Genomic DNA, 17,560 nt, shown 5'->3' on the forward strand with positions numbered 1-17,560 from the left:
ATTCGTTTAGAATTAAGTCAAAAATTAACTCACAAAGTATATATTTCTTAATTGCGTAAACACTTTATTTATTTCAAATATCGTAACTTATGTTTTGAAATTTGAGATTTCTTATACCATGGATAAAACAATACCAAGAGATGGTTAAAAAGATATAATTTATATCTTTCTTGTATATTGCACGTAAAATATCAATTAATACGTTTAAGTTATGATAACTAGAATAAAAATGAACCGAATAATTGTATAAAGATTTTAATATTTTTTACATATATAATATATTGACAAACAAGAAATTCAGTTTCTTAGATATTAAAATATTTAGTAATACACAAATGTTTCTGAAAATTACAGAGAAGAAAACTGATTCAATATTTATTCCCTAGTTAGTGTACTAATTCCCTATGTTCCTTCCATTTCGTAATTTTAGTTCCAGTTTCAGTTCCGTAATTCTACTACATATGTCTTATCTTGGTCTTCTCAAAGTAAATTTTTGGACCAGTGATAGTAGGTGGTGTTTACATTTGGGAAGTCTATGCTTTTCATAATCTGTAATATATGCAGATTAAATACATAATTATTATCAATTGACAAGATGTAATTGTTAGTTACAGACAGATAAACAAAATTAAGATAAAATGAATTTAATTACTGCATTAAAATTTTATATTACTCGTATGACAGAAGAAAGTGGACCTGGCATGAAAGTTCTTTTGATGGATAAACAAACGGTAAATCCAAGATTTTGTATAATAAATAATATTTAAAAATTACAAACTGAAATATAATTACATGAAACAACTTAAATTATGAACTTTTATAATATATTCATTCATCTTATGTATGCAATTGATAAAATACATTGTATTATTGCTTATAAAAAATGAAAAATGTAAATTGTTAAAGTTACGGCAATTGTATTGAATTCTCTTTCTTTTTTTTTTTATACTTATTGAATCTTATAGTACTTTGATTTCTATTAATATTAATTTTAATTGATATATTCTCCTCCTTCGTGGAATTTTTTCTTTATATAAATTATTCTAGACCTGTAAATAAATCTTATGTACATATAAACAAATCTTAAACTTCTATGATAGCATCGAACTATATGAACATTTTCATTGACATATTTCTAAGAAATGAAATTTATAGTGATTAGATTATAAGATTTTGATCATTACTTTAAATTTTTATTGAGATAATGTTAGTTAATTATAAAACTGCTGTTATGTTAAATATTGTTATGATTTACCTATTTTACTATTTGAGTAAAACATCATGCATTTTCTCTTTTTTTGTCTATAAATTCTTTGATAATGGTTGAGATCTATATGCGTATATTTGTAGATATGTTGATTTTATATATTTTTATTTATTTTAAATTTGTTGAACATCTGCAGTTTATGAATAATATTGATAAATATATAATAACAGTAATAAGGAGAAATATTCTTTTTAATTTTATATAAAATATAACTCATTATGTATATTAAATCAAGGTGGAATATGTGGCAAACAATATCACAATTAAAAAATATAGCAATAAATAGCTTTTATTAATAACATTGCGGTATTACAACAAATGCTGGAACGATTGCAACTTACCCCTTCTTTAAATGTTAGATTATTCATGACTCTTGTTAGAAAAATTTTATTTATGACATTAATTGTGACATTAACATGCAGAGATAATATAGTTAAGTAAATTGATTATTTTTATTATCTATATGTTATTTGTATCAAATGATAACTTTGCCTGGAGTGGAATTCCCTTAAATGTATATATCAATATAAATATTAGAAGATTCACATATTTCTATATATACTATAATGAATGAATGCTGTAATAAACAACCAACATTCAGCTTAAACAAAATCTAACTTAAAGTGCATAATAAAACAGCATCTTATGAGAAGCAGGAGTAGACTGACCTGGGTCACTATGATTCTCAGTCCACCATATAAAAAATATGTTAAAGACAGAACATTTGATGTAGAATTTAAACTGGATTTTGATCTTTAATATACTTAAATAACATTATTTATTCATATTCTTGTCTATTAAATTTGAAATATACATTAGCCAAAATATATGCTTGAACTGTGTAATTTTTATTTACAGTGCAGTCTATATCCTGTAATTAGTAAGAGATCTTCAACGTTTATCTAATCATATAGTTTCCTCTGTATTGTAACTTTACTACTGCATGTAAATACGTTAAAATTTAAATTAACAATGGAAGCTCCAATTTTTTAAAGATTAAAATCCTTGTTTGAATATTCATAAATTTGACTTAATTTCCTCAATTTCAATGACTAGCAGATAATTTGGTTTGAGATATTTTCACTTGATAATTGTTTCATGTCTTTATTACAAATATAATATAATAAAATACATTGGTCGCTTAAATAGTCACAATTCGGAACCGAGCTTTACTAAATAGTCGGACAGGCGAGTTTTCCTGAATTAGCCGCTATTATCTGATTTCGACTCGTCCTGCAATAAAGACGCAGAGGATGAGAACAAGATATAGGAAAAGCATGTGAAATATAGCAGAATGTCTACAACAAGTAGAAAATAATTTAAATATCGTGGTATCATTCTAATCCAAAAAATCTTAACAATCTGATTAAAGCAATCTTACAATGATTTATTAGTAATTAAGTAATTGATGATACCCAAGATAACCGAGTTACGTAAAAACAGATACATATATAAATTCAAAGGAAAGTTTATAATTTGTATATTTCCAGACAAGTATCGTGAGTTTACTATATAGTCAGTCGGAAATATTTCTTAAAGAAGTTTATTTATTCGAAAGGATTGACACAAATGTTCGTAACGAAGGATTAAAGCATTTGAAATGTATAGTTTTCATAAGACCAACCAAAGAAAATATCGAATACCTCTGCAACGAATTAAGGTGTCCCAAATATGGCACATACTATATTTGTAAGTAATTACAAAAAATTTTGCATCCTTAAATTCAGTATTCCAGTATTCTAAAATGTATCAGACTAAAATATACCAAACTTATTTATTTAACTTAAAATTATGTACCACAGTACTTATATAGCACTTGTTAAAATTAACATAATGCAAAAATGATTTGTTCTTGATTTATTATAGTACTTTTTGATTTTTAGATAGTAAATTTTGTTAATATCTACTGTTCTATGCATGTATTTCTCGTATTGTTTAACGATAGCGTTTTGTGTTTCGACCTTATTTCTGTACAAAGTGCTAATCTGTATATCATATTACTTTAGATGACCTGTAACTAAATATAGATAGGTGAAAAGAGAGGAGATTACTTGTTATTATTTCCATAATTCCCAATTATTTTGAAATTGTAAAATGCTAATAATAATTATATCAATCGACTATTAGGCTATAATCACTATATTGTCATTTAGATTTCAGTAATATTATCGCAAAGGCTGATATCAAACTTCTAGCTGAAAGTGATGAACAAGAAGTAGTAAGAGAAGTTCATGAATATTACGCAGATTATTTAGCTATCAGTCCGCATTTGTTTTCACTTGGGATTAATACATGCTCGCAAGGTACCGAATTTTTTATAACTAATTAATTAATTGAGAATCGTTACGTGAAAAAATGATTAAGAAATCTATTATAAAGTTTTTGATAATAAATATTACACCAAACTGGTGTAATGTAATGATGAAAGCAAAAAAGAGAGCGAAAAATATAAAAAAATAAAATAAAAATAATTTGTTTTTCTAAGGCTTGCTATGGAATCCAGTACATCTACACAGAACCGTCCTAGGCTTAATTTCAGTCTTATTATCAATTAAAAGATGTCCTTATATACGTTATCAAAATAGTTCTGAGATGGCAAAGAGATTATCAGAAAAAATACGCGAAGTATTAAGTAAAGAATCGAATTCGTTCGAATTTAGACAGGATTCTAGTCCGATTTTATTAATAGTTGATCGAAGAGATGATCCTGTTACACCCTTATTAAATCAGTGGACTTATCAAGCAATGGTTCATGAATTATTAACTATTAACAACAATCGTGTTAATTTATCACATGTGAAGGGTATCTCGAAGGAATTAAAAGAAGTTGTTCTTAGTGCAGAACATGATGAATTTTATGCAAGTGTAAGACTATGCCTATTATCGTTTTATTGATGATTTTATATATGTGTATATAGATACATATAATAGGATTCCTTATATACGTTCAACTAAAGGTACATTTCGCGTTATATGGGATTCCGCTATATGTATAATAATAATTTTCTAATTATTATTAGTATAATTTATATTTAAAACAGAAATATTTTTGAACAGAATTTATATCTTAACTTTGGCGAAATTGGGCAAACAATAAAAGAATTGATGGATGAATTTCAAAAGAAAGCTAAGAAACATCAGAAAGTAGAAAGCATAGCCGATATGAAAAATTTCGTCGAAACTTATCCGTTATTTAAAAAGTTATCTGGTACGGTATCAAAGCATGTGACAGTAGTTGGCGAACTATCTTCTCTTGTGGAAAAACATCATTTACTGCAAGTATCGGAATTAGAACAGGAACTTAGTTGTCAAAATGACCATTCTATGCAGGTGTAGTAAATTTAACAAGTTGTTAATTGTGCTTGCAAATTATTATGCTTTTGTAAGGGTTATTTAACAATAAATAATTATACGTTTTTCTTTACTATCAAAGCTACAAAAAATAAGGGAGCTTATTAATAATCAACAAATACGAGAAATCGATGCTGTGAGATTGGTCATGCTTTATGCGCTTCATTATGAGAAATATGCAAGTAATGATATCAATGGTTTATTGAACTTATTAAAAAACAGAGGTGTTTCGGAAAAATTTTTGAAGGTATATGAAAATGAATAGACTTTTATTCGTGAGTTTGGTATAAGCTTCGAATTTATTACAATTTCAAAATGATATTGCAGCTAGTATACAACATATTAGAATATAGCGGAATTAATGCGAGGCAAAATAACTTATTTGATCGAGAAGCAGTAGCCAAGATTACTAAAAAGTTATTCAAAGGTTTAAGTGGAGTAGATAATATTTATACCCAACATACGCCATTACTGAATGAAACACTTGAGGATTTAATAAAAGGAAAGCTAAGTTTGCAAACATTTCCATATCTTGGAAATACAATGATGTCAAAAAGGTAAATTGTATGTATGTATGTATATTTTATGGAATTCAGAATAGAAAATTAATTAATAAATTTATAATTAAGAATTTGTGCGTATATGTGTGCGCGCACTATTGTGCATATTAGTAACTGTGTATTTGTTATTCTACAGGCCACAAGATATCATCGTTTTTATGATCGGAGGAACAACATATGAAGAAAGTTTAACAGTCCATAATTTAAATAAACAAAATCCTGGGATAAAAATTATTTTAGGTGGCACTACTATCCATAATTCTACAAGTTTCTTAGAGGAGATTCAACAAGCTACTTCAGGCATTTTATCGCGATACAAAAACAATAACAATTGAAACATTATTTGTACATAATTTGGTTTTAAGTATTTATTTATATAATTTGGGATTATTTATAATGGTTACAATCATATTCCACTGATAACAATATTAAGAACGAATTGTAGTATTAAAAAAATAGGAAATTATATTAATGTTAAGTAAAACTTGTGTTTCCAATGAAATAATTTTCCCAATTTCTTCATTTTATTCATCGTAGATACGAGCATCTTCAACAGGTACGTTTGCAATTTCATTCTCCTTTACCGGTACCTTTAACATATATTTCGTATGTTTCTAACGTTAACATGACATAAATGTCAATAATTAAAATTACACATTACAATCTGCTGGACAGAATATCTCTGATTTCTATTGCACTTAGTTGTATAAGTGATGAAAATGAATCAAAATATTTACATGATTAATTAAAATTCGGCCTTATTTTACATACGTGCAACTTCTTCTTATCTTAAACTCAAATCCATGAATATAGAACTTCTGATATTTTATTCCCTTATATGTTTCAGAGGAATTCTTACCAGCTTCCATTTCTAAAATCATTTTTACAATAAAATACACTTATTTTTACTAAATATTGCATGTCTTAAAATAGTATTTTATTATAATCGTTCAAATAAATAGAATGTAACTTATTTAGAGAACTTTAAATATGTATGTATCGTCTTACTTATAAACAGGAAAAGTGTTATAAGTTAAGGTAAATATCTTACTTGTATCAAATTTTTAAAATTTGTAAGTATAATTAAAATATAGAGTATTATTTGAAAACGTTTTATAAATACATCATAATTTATTTCTTATATATATATATATATAAATGTCTTTTAAGCTGTATTTAATAATTTGTTCGTGGAAGTTTACTGAATCTCAAGAATATTTTAATTAATTTTTAAATTTCAGTAATTAAGAAACGACAACCCCAAATGCAATTTTGTATTTTCGTCTTATTTTGGTTTATAGAAGCTTCTCTTAAGTTACCTATCAAATACTTTTCATAAAAAATGTTTCATACGATATACATGTATCTTTTAATTCTATAGATAGTAAATATTGCTTTTGATAATTAGTTCGCTATTAATTTACGTATTTTTATAACATTCATGCATTATTAATATAAATCGACCAAAATGCACACATAATTACAGCGGCAAAGTAAGTACTTACTTACCTTGAGCCACAAAGATGTATCAATACGAAATATCCATTGGTTAACCGCCTAATAACTACAGGCTGGGTTTTGAAAGAAATGATACGAATTAAACTTAACAATACGAGTATATTCTAATAAAGAATCAAAACTACAATGTAACTTGAAATAATCTGTTACAAGAATTATAAATCTAGTTGCAAGAATTATAAAGCCTCGATTTAGCGATGATTCTTGCTCAGTTTTACGTATGAGTGACGTGGTATGTTCTTAGGCACTTACTGAATATCCGAATACGATGATTCGACAGTACGTTTAAAAGGGAATGTAACCCGTAGATTATAATGACTGACACAATACAAAGTACGAAATGATTCAAAATGTATGTGAATCCGATCGCAATGTTCTATATTAATTTTAGGAATTGCATGTAGAAAGTGCCGCTCCTTTTATATCCTAGAATTCCATAATTTTAATTACGAAATAGACTATGATCTTATACGAACTAATACGATATATGTACTTGCATATTATGCCATGAGCCAACCACATAAATAAGATACGCTAGTCTAAACGTGCGTTTTGGCTCCATGCAGGATGCGTATGTACCACTATATTATTAAAATAAACATAAGTATATTCCATTCTCTCAGCGCATATTCCTCCTAATAATTAATTTCATAGTTTCGTAAATGTAAGTCATACTGTATAAACATATATACTATTGGCACATTAGATCTGAAAGTCATGTGAAATTGGTGCAGTAATTATTGTAATTATAGTTAACTTTCTGACTATTATTAGTGCTTATTATATTCGACGTCACTGTGTATTATGGTCGGCACTTTCTTATACTTTCGTTTTGAATAAGCTAAATGCTGTAGATATATTACTTATTTTACATATGTATATGCATTTATCTTTATTAATCAATAAGTGGTCCACTACATGAAATTTACAACACTGGCTATAAAAAATTATATTATGTTATTTAAAAAAGTAAGTGTGTCTGACTTTCTAATTGAAAAAGCGCTTTTTAGAATTTGTTATATTCGATTTATTGATTGTGTCGATTCAACGTTAAGTAATTTTTCTTAAGAAAATTTTTCTGTCAGATTATCGGTAATGTTTAGGAAATCATGACCGTCATTATGACGAATACCACATGTATGCCACCCCTATAGCTAACCCTTAGCTATACATAATTAATGTAAGTATTATGATTATGTTTTAGAAGTAAACACTAATCTTTGTTTGAAGAAACGTATACGAAAAAAATAAGCAGCGTAAAATTTCATCATAAATAAAAATTGTTTATAAATTATAATTCATTAACGATTTACGACAATATGAAAACTATACATACTTACTGTATTATGCAAATCATTACCGCTAAAACACAAATATCTACTGAATTTGTAAAGAAATTATTGCTATCTATGTTATTCACTGTATTGCATCAAAAGTATTTACCTCTAATATTCCAGTTGAAAATGCGTAAGTTGCCATCATCAAAGTAGCAAAAAATCCAGCAAAGAACTGATTTCGTCTCTTGTTAGGGAATTCATTTTGCGCATATTTTTTTATACTTTGATCATTTTCTTTGGTCTTATATTCGCAACATTCGTTCGAAAAATATCTTTCCGATATGCGGGTTATGTACGACATTAGGTTTGTGCAGGCTTTTAAATGGTTTTGTAATGCTGGATTCGGTAAAGGAGCTTTGAGCAATGGTGCTAAGTAAGAATATACAATAGCATCCAATAGAGTAGGTTCTTCACCCAGAAAATATACTGAATCCCCAAGACTTGTGGATAGCAGTGTCAAACATTTCTGTGCTTCAGAGTAAACCTATTACATATATAATATCAGAATTATATATAAGATGAAAAATCCTGTACTTTAAGTAATTAACAAAGACATATACAATTGAGAAAAATATATTAATTTCAATAATTTGTATTTGAGTTAAAAAATTATTTGAATTTATTGGAAATTGATTTTATGCAACAACTTAATATTTATTACTATAAATATTAGGAGTAGTAGAGAATAACTACCACAAATATGCAGATTTATATTAAAATATTAATGTATATGTAAGTATATTAAATTCAGTTATTAAATTTTAATATTATGAGTAAAATGTTAGTATTATCATTTGTGAAATCAGTCTACTTAATTTATCTAATTACCTTATTTTCTATGACGCTTATATTATCTTCTACAGGATACAAAGTTTCAAGCATAGCTCGAGCTTGTCGTTCAAATTTTCCTGGATAGTAAAAATTTAATGGAAAGGGCAGTGTTTTACAATACCATGGTCTTATTAATTCATTCACATTTTTCTCGTCTATCCACCTAAAGGTAATAATATTTCGTTTTTAATTCATACAATTCCATTGAATTTTATTTCACATACTCTTGCCTTGTAATAAGAGAATGTACATACCAAATGAACTGCAATGCTGGGAATAATTTTTCTTTCAACATTGTATTATAAGCCATAATTTTTGCACATTCTTTTCGACTTAAATTCTGTTCTGTATTATAATTCTTTCCTCTAAAATATTCTATTATATCCTTGGTTTCATTAAATGTACCATCATTAGTTTTTAGTATAGGTAAGTTGCCATTAAATGGATTACTAGTTGCATTAATTTTCAAAGGTATATCATTAAATTTGGCATAAACCTAGAAAAATAAGAAATATAGTACCGATCAACATATAGAAATCCATGACTGATAAATGATAATAAGAACAAATTATTAAAAAACTAAAGTAAGTTCAAATTATCTTACTGAACCATTATGGTTTTTGTTATGAGCAGCTGGCGAGAAGTATTTTATGGAATATGATCGTAAATATGTCAACAAGCACGCGGACCAGACGCTCAATACATATTTATAAGCAGTACTCAAATAATGAAAAATTAGATAACACACATATTGTTTATTAAAATACTGAAATTACCATTCATCTTGTTTACAAGATATAAGAGTAATTAAAATATTCCATAACGTTTTGTGACAATGAGAATATATTATAACCTATACACAAATTACATACCAAAACCTGCAAACATTCCGTGTCAACTGACGGTAAACCCCAATCACCTTTCCAAATAGTTAATTCAAACGTGTCCATTGTCAAAAAATAAAAAAAATTAATCACTTATTTCATAAATTAAAGTACACAATAATCACACGTGCTTCTTTTCACTATACAGTAAACAAAGATTTTTGTCGTTATTAAACCAGATGTAAAATTTAGTGTATTTCTCAGAAAATAATCAATGAATTAATTTGTGAAATCAACAAAAGAAGATTAACTCAAATTTACTTATTTATTTGTACGAATATTTGTATATATACACATTATATGTATTGTTACATATAAAAGTATATGTTACATATATAGATTAATATAATAATTATTATTAATTATTAATAGTATTTAATAATAATAATAATTATTATTATATATGTATATATAATAATAATAATAATTATTATTATTATTATTATATATACATATGTTACTAATTTATGAAATGAAAACTAAATTTTCACTGAAAGACATCTACAGGTATTTCTGTTACAAAGAAATAGCGTAATAATTAGCGATTTGGGTAGTATCTTCGATTTTTTCAAACTTTAATATATTAAAAAGGGCTATTTAAATGAGCAAAATATCACAAAAAGGTATCTTAAACAATTATAAGTATTTATTCTTACTTTAGAACTAAACCTAAACCTAATACCAATCTAACAAAAATCCTAGAAAATTTCGCTATTTTTATTTTGTGATTCAGTTTGAAATATGTCGATACATTTCATCGATTTTGAAATATGTCATAAAGCTCAATACTTTCAACAACTTTTGTCTGTACATATAACCGACGCTCGACCATAGTTTTCAAACTGGGTTGGGTTATTACTAGTATTAAGTCGGTCACCGTGAGGCGGTCAGACAGCATTTCTCTGCTTAGTCCCTTTAAAGAATAACTGAATAAATTCGTTGGATCTCAGTTAGGTAAAGCAGCGGAATGCTGGCCAACCGCCACACAATGGCCGAATTAATACGACTATTCATCCAAACCGGTTTGAGTTATTGAGAAATGGTTTAGCATTATACTTAACTCTAGTAAGCAAAAATGATGAAATTTTTTGGGATTTTTTCTAGATTGAGGATAGGTTAGGTTTAGTTCTAAAGTACAATTAATAGTATTCATAATTGTTGTACGTAACTCTTTTTTATGATATCTTGCTTATTCAAGTAGCTTTCTTTACATATTCAAGTTTAAACAAAATCGCAGGTATTGAACAAGTTGCTCACTATTAGATTAGTAAATCAGTTAGTAGTATTAGTCGCTAATCATTTCTAATATTTATTTCTAAATAATAAGAAATGTACATTTGTTGAAATTAGAGCTTGTATTCTTTTTGTTTGCAAGTATTATATATAAATGATATTTAATAATACCTATTAAAAAAGAAGACTGATATTTCTTTAAAGAATAAACCGCACCGGCATGAAAACTTAGATGGCGCTATGTACATACTACAGATGGCGCATATAGTCTTCTTCGATTGCGGTTGCAAATATTACTACGTACATTCTACTGGAACCGATTACTATTCCCATACTTCTTTGGAAGCGAGAAAGTTCACTCGATCTTACGTATAAAATACAAAGTAAGTAGACTTTATCACAAAGCGAAAAATTATAATTGTACGCAATTGTTATTTTAAGGTAGTATTTATATTTAGTTCATTTTGGAATACTTTCAATCGTTATTCAGTTGTTTTTATAAATATTTTAACAATATTTGTAAGCGTAAATTTAATAATTGTTAAATATTACAAATATTTATAGATAAGCATTAAAATAAGAATTATATTTTATTATTCTATTAAACTTAGATTAAAATCGTTTGTATTTGATTTCTTTTTGCGAAGATGTATATATTCTGTTTCTTCCTTCGGAAGGTTCTCGATGGTCCATAATCGCACAAAAAAGATATTGTAGAAAGCCTGAATATCGACGTTACTACTAGAAATCAATTCATTAATTTCACAGATAATATTTAATTGTATTATATGAAATATGTGCTACAATATGTATTTCGAAGGTCGATGATTGTGTGGTACTTGCATAAGTATGGGAAAAATTTTATACTTGCAAAATAAATCTTTAATCTTTTACGTTTAAATCTGGACAGTCAGCATAATTGAAATAAAGTTTTCTTTCGGATATAAATATCTAATATAGACTATTTTACATAATTGTGCTAATTTTTAACATTTTATAAAACACCTTAATTATTGCTTTTATATTTTTTGTAATTTGAAATGCTTGACCTTACCGGTCTATTATTTCATCAGTTCTAGAAGATTCATTGCTTTTAGTAATCAATCATGTTATTCATCTGCTATTATTCAGCTAATTTTCAAATACATTAATTAGTAATAATTTTTGATATTTTATTTTCTAAAATCATTTATATATTAATTTCATAAAAAATGCGAAATATTACGAAGTATATTTTTTCTCTTATTTTTTAACAAATTTATACGTAATATTTAGATAAGAAAAAAGAGAATTAGGATTTATGTAACAGCGATAAGCCGAAGGTTAAAGATATAACGGAAAAAATTCGTTACTCTTCTTTATAGGTAAGATAAATTCGATTATGATAATGTTATGAAATTTGGAACTTGAAGGTTAAAGATAATTTATATACTATTTGTATGATAATCTGGTTATTTGTATGATAAAAGGTTTAACATACGAATATTTACAATTTTATGAATATTTGTATTCTTCATATATTTCATATAAAGAAATAATTGTTATATATATATATAATTTGTTTATAACAAGCTATTATACAGACAAACTTTCTTTTTTTTACAAGCTCAACAAAGTTCTACAATTTGCTTCATCAAGTAATTTCAATCTTATTGATAAAAATCTTCTTTTTGTTGCAGTAATTCAAAACCCATCATGCCAGTCCCAGCTCTTCAGAAACCTGCTCCTGCTTTCCATGGTACTGCAGTTGTAAAGGGAGAATTTAAAGAAATTTCCCTTTCTGATTACAAAGGGAAATATGTTGTATTGTTCTTCTATCCATTAGATTTGTAAATATATTATTTTATAATTTTTATATTTGGCATTATATGTATAGTTTAACATATCATATACTGATACGTGATCATTTGTTTTACAGTACATTTGTTTGCCCAACTGAAATCATTGCCTTTTCTGATCGTGCCGAAGAATTTGAGAAAATTGGTTGTAAACTCATTGCTGCATCTACTGATTCTCACTTCAGTCACTTGGCATGGGTAAATACACCACGTAAACAGGGTGGTCTTGGTGAAATGAACATTCCCCTTCTTGCTGACAAAAGCACTAAAATTGCACGCGATTATGGCGTGCTTGATGAAGAAAGTGGAGTTCCATTCCGTGGTCTTTTTATCATAGATGACAAGCAAAAGCTACGTCAAGTTACTATTAATGATTTACCAGTTGGCAGGTAAAATTGATATGATAAAATAATGTTTTTATATATAACATATAGTTTTGAATGCTACTCTACATAACAAATTCATGTATTTGTAGATCTGTTGATGAGACTCTGCGTTTAGTTCAAGCATTCCAGTATACTGATAAACATGGAGAAGTATGTCCTGCTGGCTGGAAACCAGGAAAGAAGACTATGAAGCCTGATGTGGCTGCTTCTAAGGAATATTTCAAAGATACATAAATGCACCAATTAAAAAGATTCCTACATTTTATTAAAACTGTCATTTGTGTATAATACTTTATTCGTACTAAAAATTAGTAGATTATTTTGTAATGAATAGGATATTATTTAAATATCAATGCTAATTATATTTTCAATATGAACTATTTTCATTCCCTACAATAAATGTATTTCATATATTATGTGCTTAAATTATTTATTTAATATTCTCCATTATTTTTGTTTAATGTTTCTATGTGTATAATTGTGTGTCTTCAAAGTGAAGATTGTTATTTTCAATTATTAAATAGTTTTTGTTAGCAACTTAATTTTGAGAGTATGAATTTGAAATTACTGAATTGATGTTATTACGGTAAGATGATAAATGTATGTCTCAATAACTTCTCAGTGTAGCAAATGGAATTCTGTAAATCAGTATCTGCCAAATTCTATAATATATGATGACTAATGACTGTGAAAAGGTTATTGCTAAAGCAGGTTAAGAAATTTAAATAATTCATTCATTTACTATGTTAAAAACTGATCAATACATAATTTGCGAAATATATTCTTGGTGGAGCACTGAATAGAAATATTTCACTTTTTCATATCATATTTTTCAGAATATTAAGATGTTTTTGATATAAATGTATTTAATATTATATCATAGCCTACAAAATGACGAATTCAATAATAATGTTTTGAAATTATCTTTAATCTTAAAATATAGAGAGAATGTATCAAGAATAACTACAATTTATTTGTATTTGTATAATACTTTCTATTATAATAGTACAATATTTTTTGAAATTACACTACTTCAACATCTCTTTATTATAAGTTATTGAATTCTTTTTATCGGCTGCAACGTAACACTAGAAAATGAGAAACGTAAAATTAGAAAATGATTCATTAGAATGGTTAGTAAATTCAAGGCTAGCTTAAGAACTCAAGGCACAGAAAAAGAGAGAAATCTTTTTATTCAACGACTATGGACGAGTATGGAATAAAATATTAAAACATTATAACTATGTTCATAAAATTTGATATTTAATTACAGGATGTGGGCTTTGTCATTGCTTTATTGTTGGATTATGTGGTATGTGTGCATTTGCAGAAGCTTGCGTTCTTCCAATTATTTTAGTTATAATCCCATTTATGGCATGTGATTTAAGCCTAAATACAAGCCAAGTGACTACTGTGTATGCTATGTTAACTTTAGGTACATATACATATATATATATATATATATATACATCGATAGATTATACAAATGTGGCTTATTAGTTTATGCATTTCTTACAAGAATATGACCAACTGATAATTGTTAATTATCAACAAAAATTTACGTATGTAAATACAAGTAAATCAAAATTATATGCAATTGAATAAGGTGAAATATGGTTTCAACGCTATTTAGTTCCTCTGCTGCCGTAAAAACAAAGATAAAGAAATCTCATAAGTTAAGCAAGATAAAAAAAGAGATTATGAAACAATGATTAAAAAAGCATATTGCTTAGTAGATAGAATTTGTCGATGTTGAGAAATAATGAAGAAATCTTAGATGATCATGAAAGTGATCATGAAAGGGGTTCTTTCTTACTATCTTTTTAACAATATTAATAACTAGTAATGACGTCACAGGTCAATTATATGTTAATATAAATTACAATGATAGTATAACCAGAGTTGTATCAACTAACCAAATTTCTCCTCTAGTATAACTAATCAAGCGAGGTTCTCTTGCCATTATTTTAAAAATAAGCGGAAAATAATCTGATCACATGTCAGGCAATTACTGGTTACATAAACCCTGTAGTCTCCTTGGTAGAATGAAAAATAACTGGTTAGCAGAGACCGTTTTAAAACCTCATTGATCCTAATTCAATGATGTTATAAATCTTTTTACTTTGTGTCTTTACGTTTCCAAATAAAATATATTTAAAATAAATTATAAAATATTTTATATTTAGATAATTTATAATATTTTATGAAAATAAGATTGTGTATAGGAATGGCTGTAGGAGCATTTGTATTCGGAATAATAATCGATGCAAGTGGACGTAAAGGATCGATTCCCGCCACTATGATCGCTGTGTTTTGCGCCACTATCAGTTTATCCTTTGCGCAAACTACTTTCCTGATATACCTTTCAATATTTATACTTGGACTGGGGTAAGTCCAATTACTATCTATGAAATCACATGTGTAATTGTCATGCATAATAAGTGAGGTATATATACACGTAAAGCTGAAAATATCTGCTCGTTACATATGTATAACAATGTATATTTTTTTAGATTAGCCGGTAATAACGTGGTTTTAAGAGTATATGTAATCGAATTTTTGCCCATGAAACGAAGAGGCTTTTGTTTAGTTGCTTTGGATGTATTAGGAGTTATTGGTTATGTGTCTGCTTTAGGTAAAGATTATAAAGGAGTACGAAAGTCCTAAAGTCATTAAACGTTTTATGGTAATTGAAAATAGGATTGTCATGGCTATTGATGCCTTCGATCGTGCGATTACAAAACAAAAAATTTCGACCAAATTCTTGGCGAGTCCTTATAGGATTAGGAGGTATACCAAATCTGATTATGGCATGTGCGACTAGTTTATTACCGGCAAGTCCTAGATACTTGCTTTATCGGCGTCGGTACGAAGAAGCGTTAACTGTATTACGGCAGATCTATGCAATTAATAATTCGAAGCATGCCGATACTTATACAGTACGATTATCTTATATTAAGTCATTTTTCTCTTTTTATAAGTACAATTTTTCTGTGAGTCAAATTTCAGATAATAACACTGCTAAAATATTGGAACATTACAACCATTTTCAAGCTGCAAACCTTTTATATAAAATTTCAACGACTGAAATATATAATATACAGTAATACATTTTATTATTCCAGTTACGTACTTTAGACAATTGTGTTCGACCAGACGAGGAAGATGAAGAAGATACAGGAAATGTGAGTAAAATAGTGTGGAAATTCTATATAAAAACACGCAAACGAATCCGCAAGATATGCAGCACACCATTTAAATGTACCACGATATTAGGACTTTGTATCAACCTTTTACAATTTCCAGGGTAACATATCGTTTTCTATTAAACGTAATCGCATTAAACACGCTTTATCATTTGTTGTGATAATATGATTACAATAACTAGAATCATTTGGGTTGCTCTTTGGAATACGCAATTGTTTCAAGAAACAGAAAACTTTAACAAATCAGCAAAGAAGAATTCTACATGCATTGTCGATATAGAGAACTTGGCATTAGGATTTTTGCACAATTGTCAAGAAATAGACACGGATCGTTTCAGAATTCTTTTCTATCTATCTTTGAGCTACATATTAGGAGAAATTTTGTTGCTAATTGGCATCGATGTTATTGGTAGAAAAATATTTCTAGGTAAGCGTATCGTTAGTATACTTTTCATTCTAACGTTGCTATATCATTAAGGCCAAATCTTTTCGATTTTATTTTTTAGTACTTTCAGGATTAGTGGGAACAGCCGCGTGTCTTGGTTTATTATTTACATTTCATAATATAGTACAAATCGTTCTTTCATTGATCATACTAGCAGCTTACGCGATTGGTCGTACGACAACTTCGATACTTTTACTGGAAAATTATTTTACCGGCGTAAGGTTAATTATGAAACAGTTTCTGTGATTAGACGCATATTTTTTTGTTAGTAACGTATACAAAGATATATGAAATTTTTAGTGAATTTAGTATAATTTCAGGGGTACGATTATCGGTTTATCCAGAATATTTCCATACTTGGTTGGTAGTTTTACTAAACTCTTTCTAAATATACAGTGTCTTACTAGTATCTACATTATGTCAGGAATTTTGTTGAGTAAGTAAACTTGGTGATTAAAAATATTGAACGAATTTAACGAGTTAATGGTTTCAGGTGCTGCTGTTGCAGGGTCACGAATGCCTGACCTAACCCGATTACCGATGCAAGAATAACTTCTTAATGTTCATATTTTTATAATCTCGATAAATTATAAATAATTCTCTATGTCTAACTATAGTTATGTTGTAAAAAACAGAGCAGATCGTTATTCATATTTCGGTAGCAGTCATAAATGTTTCTATAGTACATGAGAATTAGGCAAATT

The 17,560-nt window shown here is 27.5% G+C and overlaps 4 protein-coding genes across 24 annotated transcripts; 3 read left to right on the forward strand and 1 right to left on the reverse strand.

Moving 5' to 3' along the window:
* The first annotated feature begins 447 nt into the window (after positions 1–447).
* Vps45 (vacuolar protein sorting 45) lies at positions 448–5,662 on the forward strand. The gene is made up of 8 exons (XM_033347309.2): positions 448–731; positions 2,758–2,956; positions 3,421–3,570; positions 3,753–4,132; positions 4,325–4,597; positions 4,701–4,865; positions 4,946–5,175; positions 5,315–5,662. The coding sequence occupies exons 1-8, from the start codon at positions 639–641 to the stop codon at positions 5,511–5,513; spliced, it is 1,689 nt and encodes a 562-aa protein (XP_033203200.1). The 5' UTR covers positions 448–638; the 3' UTR covers positions 5,514–5,662.
* LOC117164354 (metaxin-1) lies at positions 2,408–11,201 on the reverse strand. Of its 21 annotated transcripts, none has more exons than XR_013060137.1 (7): positions 9,737–10,018; positions 9,119–9,360; positions 8,862–9,027; positions 8,140–8,517; positions 8,037–8,073; positions 7,190–7,277; positions 6,776–7,122 (listed from the first exon to the last, which is right to left on the reverse strand). XR_013060137.1 is itself a non-coding variant. In XM_076624652.1 (6 exons), exons 2-6 carry the CDS (start codon positions 9,812–9,814, stop codon positions 5,703–5,705), a joined length of 930 nt encoding a protein of 309 aa, XP_076480767.1. In that variant the 5' UTR covers positions 9,815–9,888; positions 11,153–11,201; the 3' UTR covers positions 5,633–5,702. The 21 variants fall into 21 exon arrangements, 15 of the variants coding, with proteins under 15 accessions (XP_033203208.1, XP_076480767.1, XP_076480768.1 ...); XR_013060138.1 differs by having other exon boundaries at positions 8,037–8,058; positions 9,737–10,017; XR_004465657.2 differs by lacking the exons at positions 6,776–7,122; positions 7,190–7,277; positions 8,037–8,073 and adding exons at positions 5,629–5,768; positions 5,950–6,049 and having other exon boundaries at positions 9,737–10,019.
* Positions 11,202–11,206: 5 nt separating this feature from the next.
* On the forward strand, positions 11,207–13,621 carry Prx2 (Peroxiredoxin 2). Its single transcript, XM_033347322.2, has 4 exons — positions 11,207–11,364; positions 12,661–12,810; positions 12,900–13,208; positions 13,295–13,621. Exons 2-4 carry the CDS (start codon positions 12,677–12,679, stop codon positions 13,437–13,439), a joined length of 588 nt encoding a protein of 195 aa, XP_033203213.1. The 5' UTR covers positions 11,207–11,364; positions 12,661–12,676; the 3' UTR covers positions 13,440–13,621.
* A 1,685-nt stretch (positions 13,622–15,306) lies between these two features.
* LOC117164353 (synaptic vesicle 2-related protein) lies at positions 15,307–17,489 on the forward strand. The gene is made up of 8 exons (XM_033347313.2): positions 15,307–15,593; positions 15,719–15,840; positions 15,906–16,144; positions 16,331–16,512; positions 16,594–16,838; positions 16,918–17,077; positions 17,177–17,292; positions 17,350–17,489. The coding sequence occupies exons 1-8, from the start codon at positions 15,409–15,411 to the stop codon at positions 17,406–17,408; spliced, it is 1,308 nt and encodes a 435-aa protein (XP_033203204.2). The 5' UTR covers positions 15,307–15,408; the 3' UTR covers positions 17,409–17,489.
* The last annotated feature ends 71 nt before the right edge of the window (positions 17,490–17,560 follow it).

Source organism: Bombus vancouverensis, chromosome 15 (genome assembly GCF_051014615.1).
Source record: "Bombus vancouverensis nearcticus chromosome 15, iyBomVanc1_principal, whole genome shotgun sequence".
In the NCBI taxonomy this organism is placed as follows: domain Eukaryota; kingdom Metazoa; phylum Arthropoda; class Insecta; order Hymenoptera; family Apidae; genus Bombus; species Bombus vancouverensis.

Coding starts and splice junctions, on each gene's coding strand:
- Vps45 (XM_033347309.2), top strand. CDS start 639: ATGAATTTAATTACTGCATTAAAATTTTATATTACTCGTATGACAGAA. Junction 732..2,757: donor TTTTGATGGATAAACAAACG/GTAAATCCAAGA, acceptor GTATATTTCCAG/ACAAGTATCGTGAGTTTACT. Junction 4,866..4,945: donor TTTCGGAAAAATTTTTGAAG/GTATATGAAAAT, acceptor ATGATATTGCAG/CTAGTATACAACATATTAGA.
- LOC117164354 (XM_076624652.1), bottom strand. CDS start 9,814: ATGGACACGTTTGAATTAACTATTTGGAAAGGTGATTGGGGTTTACCG. Junction 9,361..9,736: donor CGGAATGTTTGCAGGTTTTG/GTATGTAATTTG, acceptor TTATTTTTCTAG/GTTTATGCCAAATTTAATGA. Junction 8,518..8,861: donor TAAGCGTCATAGAAAATAAG/GTAATTAGATAA, acceptor TATATGTAATAG/GTTTACTCTGAAGCACAGAA.
- Prx2 (XM_033347322.2), top strand. CDS start 12,677: ATGCCAGTCCCAGCTCTTCAGAAACCTGCTCCTGCTTTCCATGGTACT. Junction 12,811..12,899: donor TTCTTCTATCCATTAGATTT/GTAAATATATTA, acceptor TTTGTTTTACAG/TACATTTGTTTGCCCAACTG. Junction 13,209..13,294: donor AATGATTTACCAGTTGGCAG/GTAAAATTGATA, acceptor ATGTATTTGTAG/ATCTGTTGATGAGACTCTGC.
- LOC117164353 (XM_033347313.2), top strand. CDS start 15,409: ATGAAAATAAGATTGTGTATAGGAATGGCTGTAGGAGCATTTGTATTC. Junction 15,594..15,718: donor ATATTTATACTTGGACTGGG/GTAAGTCCAATT, acceptor ATATTTTTTTAG/ATTAGCCGGTAATAACGTGG. Junction 16,839..16,917: donor TGGTAGAAAAATATTTCTAG/GTAAGCGTATCG, acceptor TTTATTTTTTAG/TACTTTCAGGATTAGTGGGA.